General features: G+C 43.9%; 1 protein-coding gene and 1 long non-coding RNA gene across 2 annotated transcripts; one reads left to right on the forward strand and one right to left on the reverse strand.

Annotated features, from left to right (window-relative positions):
* Positions 1-16: 16 nt before the first annotated feature.
* LOC135085994 (uncharacterized) lies at positions 17-4,242 on the forward strand. Its single transcript, XR_010260250.1, has 3 exons — positions 17-71; positions 937-2,573; positions 3,534-4,242. It is a non-coding gene; the product is annotated as an uncharacterized LOC135085994 (long non-coding RNA).
* A 2,935-nt stretch (positions 4,243-7,177) lies between these two features.
* Positions 7,178-9,653, reverse strand: LOC135085953 (uncharacterized). Its single transcript, XM_063980737.1, has 3 exons — positions 8,503-9,653; positions 7,811-7,975; positions 7,178-7,372 (listed from the first exon to the last, which is right to left on the reverse strand). Exons 1-3 carry the CDS (start codon positions 9,571-9,573, stop codon positions 7,178-7,180), a joined length of 1,431 nt encoding a protein of 476 aa, XP_063836807.1. The 5' UTR covers positions 9,574-9,653.
* Positions 9,654-10,138: the final 485 nt, after the last annotated feature.

Consider the following 10,138-nt stretch of genomic DNA (forward strand, 5'->3'; position numbering starts at 1 on the left):
GGTCTTCCCACTAAGGGCGGGTTCCCATGGTCTCCCACCGAGCCCAGCCGCCGCGCCAAGCAGTGACGCGTGTGAGTCACGTAGATAGACATTCTATAGGAATAATGGCCATCAACCGGCATGCTGACATACCATAAGATATGCTGAGTTGAGTAAACCGCGCTAAGCAGTGACGCGTGTGAGTCACTGTGACGTAGGACTAGACATTCTATAGGAATAATGGCCAATCAACAGGCATGATGACATACCAAGAGTTGCTGAGTAACTGCTACTGCTACGTCACGAGATTTTTTATGAGTTTTTTAGATAAATAGAACTAGGGCATGTAAATTTTTGATTCCCAGCACTAGCAGGCCTGCTCATCTCCCTGAGTAGGAATCGAAAACAAAAGAAAACACGCGCGGCGTACTCTCTTGGGATGATTAATTTACAAGGCAGTCACGAGCGAGTAAAGCCTGGTCCGTGAGCACGTAGAATTTTGTCCAATGACCCCAAGCTACCCATCCTTATCGCTCGCGCGTAATTATATTGCTGTCGCGACTGTGCGACGGGCGCCCGCAGTGAGTGTGCGAGCTACGTGAATTCTACGTGCTCACGGACCAGGCTTTAGTGAGTGAATACGCGCGCGTATTCTTCGCCCATTGTTAAAAATATTCGCTATGGAAAGAAGAAATACGAGTGTGGCGCATTAGATGGCGGCACAGTAGCTTCTGGTAGCAGTCAGCCCTATCGCATCGGCACAGTACCGATCACTGACGTATGTAAACGAAACAGTGCTCGACTCTGAGACGAGATAAATTACACCCTATTGTTGATGACATTGAGTAGACATTTTTTAAAATATCTTCTGGAATAAAACTTTCCTGTAGTAGTACCTACATATTATTATTTTGTGACCGAACCAACAAAATAACCAAAATTTAAATATTGTTTCAGATATCCACCCAGGATAATAAGCACCAAAAAGAATCGGACTAGGGCCACCGCACGCGGCCGACTGACCGCCGCGACTAATCGCACCACGACTTTGTCGCGCCATAGCGTACGCAACTATTGTCTACATAGGCAATCATCTTTAGGTAGCATTCTTACTAATGTAGGATGTTTGTAATAATTAGATATAGAAGGACTGTGTTATAAAATACTAGTTTTCCGGCCGCGGCTTCGCCCGTGTGAAATTTTGTCTGTCACAGAAAAACTTTATCGCGCGCGTCCCTGTCTTAAAAACCGGGATAAAAACTATCCTATGTCATTTCCCGGGACTCCTATGTCATCTCTATGCCTCATCAAAAACGGTTAAGTGGTTTAGGCGTGAAAGCAAGACAGACAGAGTTACTTTCGCATTTATAATATTAGTATAGACTAGCTGTGCCCGCGACTTCGTACGCGTAAAAATAGTTTGAATGATATTTCCCGTTTTTGCAACATTTTTCTTTACTGCTCCGCCCCTATTGGCTGTAGGGTGATGTTATATAGACTAAGCCTTTCTTCGATAAATGTGACAGAATGTCAAGGATATGATGATGTCATGACATTGCTGCATTGCATTTAAATTTCGCGTAAAGTTAGCAAACTTTAGTTCATCGAAATCTGTTCAGCATTAATGATTATAGCCTACTTGTATAAAGTTATATTAGTTGGTGACTGAGTTTCTTGCGCTACTTCTTCTCAGCACTGGCCCATTTATTGTCCCGAAGCAGTGGTAGGGTTAATACTGGGACGTGTAAAAGTGCTTTTTAAAGCCTACTTACAGAAATTAATTAGTTTTTTCTGTTTTTTATGAGTCCTTCTACATCTATTGTTACTATAGTTTTTAGCATAATCAGTTATTACCAAATATGGTAAAAGAAGATGTATATCTTCAATTATATACTTCAATAAATAAATATAGATCGTTTCATCCACTCGGCCGCGCCCCAGCAATGTTTGGACCCGGTCGCGCGGGGTGCGGGGAGTGTGGTCCGAGCAATCCGTAAGGCATTACTGTAGTGTGCGTGTGCACTCATGGAGCATTAGCGTGTACCGATAACACTCAAACATTAGCGGAAGAATGGTGGGGCGCGTCTTCGTGGATGAAACGATCTAATACTCCTTCATGAACTATGTGGGGCCACCAATATCAATCAAATATCAGAGAAGTCTTATGGATATAGTATATTGCATTTATACAATAAATTACTACTCCACCTCCTAAGGGCCTGTTCACACCGCAATTCAGCAATGGGATGGGAGGTGTCGTAGCTATAATAATACTAAACTGTCATACAGTAAATTGTATTGTTTGTACGTTTTTCTAAAGTTTATTATATTTAGATTTGACCAGATACTAGTAAATAAATAAAATATTTTTAATTAAAACAAATAGTGAAATGTGACTTGTCAAAAGAACAATAAAAATTTATATTTTCTTAAAAAAATAACAATTGTTTGTCAGTAAAAAATAGCAAAAAAACGTAATCCTCCTTCTAGCGCAGTCAGGTAATACGGGTAGTCGGGCCTTTTCAAGTCAAGAGTGAATAAGCACTTACAGGGCAGCTATGTACCATCCTAGACTGCATCTCACTTAACATCAGGTTAACGAACAGCCTTCGGGTAATGGTAATGCTAGAAAATCATCGAAACCCAAATTCCAAAGGTAGGGCCCTAGGACCGATCCTTGGGGACAGCCGCGCGTGAGCACCTTTGATTCAGCATGATGGCCGAGTTTTAATTTAGTTGTACCGTTACAAAAGTACGAGTGCAGTAGTGAATATATATTACTATAGCATCCACGAACTTTCAGTTTTAAGAGCAGGATCGGCCACCAAGCATTGTCGAAGGCACCTGAAATATCGAGGAATATTCCTACAACGTACTTTGCCACCGAGGACGTCACTTTTTGTCTAACAGATATTACTGCATCTGCAGTAGACTTCCCGGCGGTGAAGCCAAACTGCTGCTCGTGAAAAATTGGACCACCCGGTAGCAAACGCGGCACTACTAAACGCTCTAACAGTTTACCTAATGAGGGAAGTAATGTAATAGGTCGGTACGATTTAGGATCTTCGGGCGGTTTGTCACCTCCCTTTGGTATAATTTTAATAAATCCGCGACGCCATATACTCGGAAACACGCCCTCCGAGATACAACGAGTGAAAACATTAAGAATATCCGTTCCGGCTGTTTTAAAATTTCCGTGCTTTTAAGCGATTTTGTGAAAAATATTATTGGCAGGTAGTTGCTAATTGCTCATAAGATAGGCCCCCTTAATTTAATTTATTGTCCGTGGTGCATAATCTTTTTCTTAAAGGTTTTAAACCTTTGTTTGTCACCTGTCATCCGCTTTGCAATGGAGGGAAGTCGAACCTTAATTTCGAACTCCTCCTATGTTCTTCTGATTAATTTCGTTGCGGGTCCAATGACAGTTTAACTTTCCCCCGGGACAAACTTGACCTTCATTGGTTGGGTTTTTGTGGCGGTCAAGCTGTAGATCCTGGCTACACAGGAGTTGCAGTGGTGGGAACGAGAGGTGGGAATAGTCCCGTTAACATCAGGTGCGATTGCGGTCAAACACCTACCTTGTTCTGCATAAAAAATATAAATACAAAAAGTACACAGTACTGTTTGTCTGCCATAATCATTCATCATCATCAGGTCATTTAGTCTCCACTGCAGGAGCACGACTCTCTAATTGACCAGAGGCAAATGGATTTGTACACTTCCTACGCTGGCCAGACGGGTTGAAGAGCCTTTATTCCCACTGTCCACCCTGGGTGGCCAGTGTCACAACTTTAAAAAAATGATTCCCCCTGTTCCCCTTAGTCTATTTTAGAGAAACCACACAGTTTGTTTGTGACGTTAAATAACCACTGCCACATATTATGGTCTTTTACACAACTTGATTAATTTTTGAAAATTACACCGTCTCTTTCTTTTCCTATACACAAGAGACAGCACGATATACTATATTTGGTCATATCTTTGTATTTAGACTAGTAATATAGGCTGTGATGTTAATGAATTAGAATATAATCTGTGGGTGTTTCAATAGCTTTTATAAACATAAATTATGTCAGTCAGTAGCTTTACTAGATGTCAGCAGTGTACAGTCAGCGTCCAATAGTTCGTGACACCGAAAGTGGCGAAAAAGTTGACAACACAACCTTATTCCAATTGTAACAAAGACGTTTTGCGAACTTTTGGCTACTTTGGGTGTTGCGTTGTCGCGGTGTGCGAAGTTATGGCCAATTATTATGTAACAAACATTTTTATTCCTTCAATAATGTACATAGGTATTAGTTGGTAATTTTAACTAGTTTTTCATTATTTTAGTGAAAATTTTCTTGTCTATGCTAACAGGCTTGTGAGACGATATTTCAGAAAAATCTACTATTAGAAGACAATGTAAATAAATTTAAATTAGGCAAAGATCCAGGAAACTACTTTAAATTTCATAATCGAGGAAAGTTTTTTTTATCAAAGGTAATTTGTTTCTAAACTTAGCTTTTTTCCCAAATGCCACCGCCTATGGGGTGGAATCTGCTACTCCGGGGTGGCATCTGCTACTAGGTAGCGTGTCAAAACCCATGGCCTACGGTGGGCCATAATGCGTTCGTTCAACCTCTTTTTCAAGGTATCGAGTGAGATAGCCACTTGCCACTGAAGTGGTGGAAGGCACTAATAGGTGTCGTTTACCACCCCGGAGGTAAACGGGCACTTATTTAGTTTAATTTTCCCCCCTTCGAGCTTGCCACCGGGTTGTTAATTGGCACTGGTGCAGTTATCTTTTAGCTGCGCCTATTTTTTGAAGATAGTACACTGACATCTAGTAGTATACTGTTGGCAAAATAATAATAGTAATGCTTGTAAAACATGTGTGTGTGTTAACATAAGGCTTTCGAGTGTGTAGCAAAAAGTCGACAGTGTGTGGTGCCCTAATAAAATTCAAAATGTATATTTTGAGTCATTGTGTAAGTAAACTTAGTTGTAATTTTTATGAAATAAAAATAAAATACATTGATTTGAATTGAATTTGTTTTATTTAATTAATATAATAAATAATATTGATCTGAATCGTGGGAATTAATGATTGTAGAGAGACTGGGAGGCTATTTCCAATAGCCCCCACAGGTGGCAACTGGGACTATTTTGAATGTTTAATTTTCATTTCTATGACCACCGCCACCACCGCGTTTAGGCGACTTTTGGGAAATCAAAAACGAAAAAAGATAGGTAGACCCATTTGCCTCTGCCATATTTTTAGTGTCACCAGTGGGGATAGCGCATCAAACATTAATTCCCCGATTAAAATAATAACTTTAAAACGAGAAAACTAATAATAAATTCAACAGAGTATCAGTGTCCTGAGCACGAATAATAAATATCGTTACGCGTATGGTAAATGTATTTTTGTATGAATAACAGCTTTATAAGGAGCTACAGTTTTTTAAATCTCCCTAGTACGAGAGATTCGTGCTCAGGGTACAGATTTTTAAGCTTTAGCTGAATGCTGTATCGACTTACAGACTTGCATTAAACCAATTCGTCGCTAAAACTCCAAATCTTCGGGCGAGAGTCGAATGCGGCGCGCTGGGAGTTCCCAGATGCGCAAATTGCACTCCGAATCGCCCGCTGCGATGCGACACGACCTACAAAAGAAACGTCAGTTGGGTCACAGAGTATGAGTTTTATTATCGGGACCGAATCAGAAATGAGAAGATCCGTAAACGAACTAAAGTCGCTGACATAGCCCGACGGATTAGCAAGCTGAAGTGGCAGTGGGCAGGACACATAGTACGCAGGATTGACGGCCGATGGGCAGCGAGGTTCTGGAGTGGAAACCGCGTACCGGAAAACGCAGCGTGGGACCACCTACAAGGTGGACCGACGACATCATAAAGGTAGCAGGAAGGCGCTGGACGCAGGCCGCTACCAACCGGGCAATATGGAAAGCATTGGGGGAGGCCTATGTTCAGCAGTGTCCTACGGCTGAGATGATGTTGATGATGGGACCCACCATGCCCCCCCTCAACGGGGAGCCGACAAACTTGACCTTCACTGGTTGATTCGCGGTCAAGCTGCAGATCCTGGCTACACAGGAGTTGAAGCGGTGGGCAGTGGCGGCGTAGCATGGGTTGGCACCCGGGGCGATCACCCCAGGATTTTGGGGTTACCTACCGATTCGAAGATTGAAAGACAATCGCACCCCCCACCCCCCGTATCATGACATAGACCGAAGATTTGCCATGCAGATGTGCCACTGAGTACTAATCTGCGCGACTTGTGTCACCCCCTGATGCTTGGCACCTGGGGCGGACCGCCCCCACCGCCCCCCCCTTACGCCGCTACTGGCGGTGGGAACGAGACGTGATAATAATCCCATTACCTACCTGAGGTATGGGACTGGCACGGGAGGGGTGACTGTCGATGATATTATGACGTGACATGACAGAGCATACAATCTGAAGTCTCGTTGACGCTTGACGTCTCAAAAACACCCTCCCGTGCCGCTACCACACTCCAGGCACAAACTGAGTTAAGTGCTAGAGCTATAGAAGCATATTTTTCACCCGCTCTGGTTGACAGCGACAGCAGTAACCGTCCCCGCACCAGTCAACCCTTCAACCGGCACCGCGCGTCCCCCAGACACGTTCAAAAGCCGCACTAACTGCTTTTTGGAGCCCCATCACTTTAAGACCTTTTGGAAATTTCATTACAGTGGCGCCAAAGCTTCTTACCCAGTTGAGTGGCGACGCAATGCGGGCAGGTCGATCTCCCACTAAATGGACTGACCACTTATCTTAAGTCCGGTCGCCGAGCACATAGAATTTCGTCCAATGACCCCAAGCTACCCAGCCTTATTACTCGCGCGTAATTATATTGCTGTCGCGCTCACACACTCACTGCGGCCACCCGTTGCATAGTCGCGACAGCAACATAATTGCGCGCGAGCGATAAAGATGGGTAGCTTGGGGTCATTGGACGAAATTCTACCTGCTCGGCGACCGGACTTTAGTGAAGGTCACAGAAAGCACCTGGATGCTGGCAACGCAAGATATGTCGGTCGTTGTAGAAATCCTTGGGGAGTATTTACTAGTTTTTACAGTTTTTTTACTAGTATCTCCAGCAGTGCAGTAGCAGACGTCCTTTGGCTGAAATGATGATGATGAGCACTCACAACTTATTGAAAGTATCTCTCTCACCCGCTCTGGTTGACAGCGACAGCAGTAACCGTCCCCGCACCAGTCAACCCTTCAACCGGCACCGCGCGTCCTCCAGATACGTTTAGAAGCCGCACCAGCTGTTTCTCAGCTCGCGCCTGGCCTAGCACGAGCACGCATGGGTTGTTTGGAAGCCAAGACATACAGGACACTGGTGTGTCTAGGCAGATGACCTGGAAAAGGTGTTAAGTTTTTATTTATCTAACGACATAAGCCACGAAAGCCGAAAGGTGAAGGGCTCGGACTGGCCGACTCGTCATCCGAAGAAAGCTAGGCCCAGTTTCCACCAAATTGGAGAGTTGGTAATTATGATTTAATTTGATATGGAAATAACGAAGTCTGACTAGTTATCCATTTTTTTGACAATTGAAGCAGAAAATGAAACTGCAAGGGAGGACATTCGGAATGAGATAGCAAGATAAAAAATAGCATTTTCTAAACTACTATGATGGCCCTGGTTTCCGCCAAAGCGGAGCGGAGAGGAGACGTGTCGGGCGGACGAATTTTTCTATAGAATCAGCGGATCTCTGCTCCGCTCCGGTTTGGTGGAAACTGGGTCTTATTGAGGCGACTCAATTTGGGAAATGACATGTGCCATAGCCCATACATACCTTCAAAGGACTTCCCTGGTTGATATCATACACCCTCAACTCCGAGTCGATAGACACCGACGCGAAGATCCCAGGTCTCTGCAGACTGAAGGCCACGTCCAGAACACAGGTCCCGTGGCTGTCCAGCACGTCATACACCGGATCCGCCATCTTGCTCTCAAGTAGCTATGGGCAAATTAGTCAAAAGTCAGTGTAAAGGCTTTTACATAGCGCTTTTTTACGTGACTCATGCATTATTATGTTCAACAAGTTATCACAAATTATTGGGACTTCATAATTTCAGCGAATGGACGTCCACAGCTGGATAAAGGCCTCATCCATTTCTACAACGACCGGTCCTATTACTGCCCGCATTCAACAAATTCATTTATTGTAAAGGAAAGCGCTGGACGCAGGCCGCTACCAATCGATCAACATGGAAAGCATTGGGGGAGGCCTATGTTCAGCAGTGGATATCCTATGGCTGAAATGATGATGATACCTAATGGTTTATTGTAAGTCGGCCCTTTTCAAGCCACTTATGTATACGTCCCAATATAGCTCGCTCTACCACCACATCTGAACAACTGGTTGGTCCTCAGGACAAGTTGTTGCGTTAATTGCAAAACTAAAGTATTTACTTATATTGGGACGTTACAAAAGTGCGCTTTTAAATAGCAAAAGTCCAGTTTAAGAAAATAAATGATATTTACCGGCTGAGCAGTCTTCACGCGGCACAGCAACAGTCCTCCAGCCTTGGAGCCCACCACAAACACGTCATCAGCGACCTTCTCCTCAGACGGCCGCAGTGGATAACTCTTTATGAAGTCGAAACAACTGATATCCGGCGCTGGTACCTTCTTAGACCCATTCAGGGCGTAAGACACTACGTTTTCAAATATTTTCAGGTTGGCATTCACTTGCCAAACGTTGATGGTGCCGTCTGACCCAGCGGAGATCAGAATCTGATCGGAGGCGCCGCGCCTTTTTCCTGTATTCTGGATTTGCATGGTCAAAAACATGTGAGCTAAGGATGCATCAGCCCAGAGTAAAGCAGAGACGCTGCGGCCTCCGTGACAGCCAGCAGGGGACGTCAACTGCATCCCCTCATTAACATTTCCAGAATCCCTCAAATTACATAGGACGACTTCGCCGGAACTCGTGGCGTATGCTAACAGCGCGGCTACAGACGGATGGTACTTGACAACTGTGACGCAGTTCTTCTCAGTGATATCAATTGAGTGGACTAGCTTGTCTCCGGCTGTTCTGCGGACTGTGTAGACCCTGATCAAGCCTTCATGTTCACACCAACGCTCATGCTGCGTCTGCCCGATCGATACAGCTAAAGAGTTGCCTGCACTGCTCCAGGATAGAGATAAGATGGACGCTAGCTGATGGTCTCCACTTCCTAAGCCAGGGGTGTCTTTATTAGTCTTCATTTCTTGGAATAGTTTAGCTGTAACCGTCTCCTCTTCATCAGAATCTGAAGAATTATACAGCATCTCCCTATCATTCTGATCTAGTTGCTCCAGCACGCCTGGTAGGACTTTTCTGAGGAAGGCGTTTAATCCAGGAGGGGGATACTCTTTCAAGACGTCTTCTTGAGCGTTCAGGTCACTAGGAGAAGCGGTAGACCCACAATCTTTGGTGAAATTCGTCTGCGAACCGACTCCAGACTCCCCATACTCACTAGTTTGCGTCGATGTGCTAGTTTCTAGCCTTTTGCTCTGGGATACAGACTCAAATCCAATGGCATCGCTATCATAACCACTCAGGGAAGACATTATTTCACTTTATTTTATCAATAAATAATAAATCAACAACAATACCCCGGTGTTTGTTTATTTTTGTTTGTTTGGACCCGTTGTCATGGAAACGCGGTTCGTTTTTCAGAATGTCAGTCAAAGTGTGCCAGTGACTTGCGCGAGTAAAATAATTTTGATTTAAATTTTTAAAACAAGATCTTCCTCTACAGTGGCGACAGCTGGTGAGCGCAAAATAATACAAGTTGTTATATTGGCATTTCGTTGTTCAGATTCGGGATTGGTTAGTTGCCGCGATAGATGACGCTAGTAGTCGTCTTTTATAGAGCAATTTTATTGGAAAAGGGTAGTTTCGCTCCGCAATTCGTCGGTTACAGTAAATTTAATTCATTATTGTAAAAAAACCGCAAGACCACAACGATTTTCAAAACTGAAATGTGAACCCAAGTTAATTAGTGTTCGTGAAAAACGTTTTCCAAACTCAAGATCATTTAAACCTTCTGCGGGTTGACTGTCGTGTGCAGGCTGTTTTACAGGTAAGTGGGTTTTTTTAAACGTTATTTACTATGATTGTACCCTTTGGAGT

This window comes from Ostrinia nubilalis, chromosome 30 (assembly GCF_963855985.1).
Source record: "Ostrinia nubilalis chromosome 30, ilOstNubi1.1, whole genome shotgun sequence".
Lineage (NCBI taxonomy): Eukaryota > Metazoa > Arthropoda > Insecta > Lepidoptera > Crambidae > Ostrinia > Ostrinia nubilalis.

What these genes read in the sequence shown, in the direction of transcription:
- LOC135085953 (XM_063980737.1), bottom strand. Translation starts at nt 9,573, where the DNA reads ATGTCTTCCCTGAGTGGTTATGATAGCGATGCCATTGGATTTGAGTCT. An exon ending in GCGTGAAGACTGCTCAGCCG is followed by an intron (nt 7,976 to 8,502) that starts GTAAATATCATT and finishes ATTTGCCCATAG; the next exon opens with CTACTTGAGAGCAAGATGGC. An exon ending in ACCAGGGAAGTCCTTTGAAG is followed by an intron (nt 7,373 to 7,810) that starts GTATGTATGGGC and finishes CACCTTTTCCAG; the next exon opens with GTCATCTGCCTAGACACACC.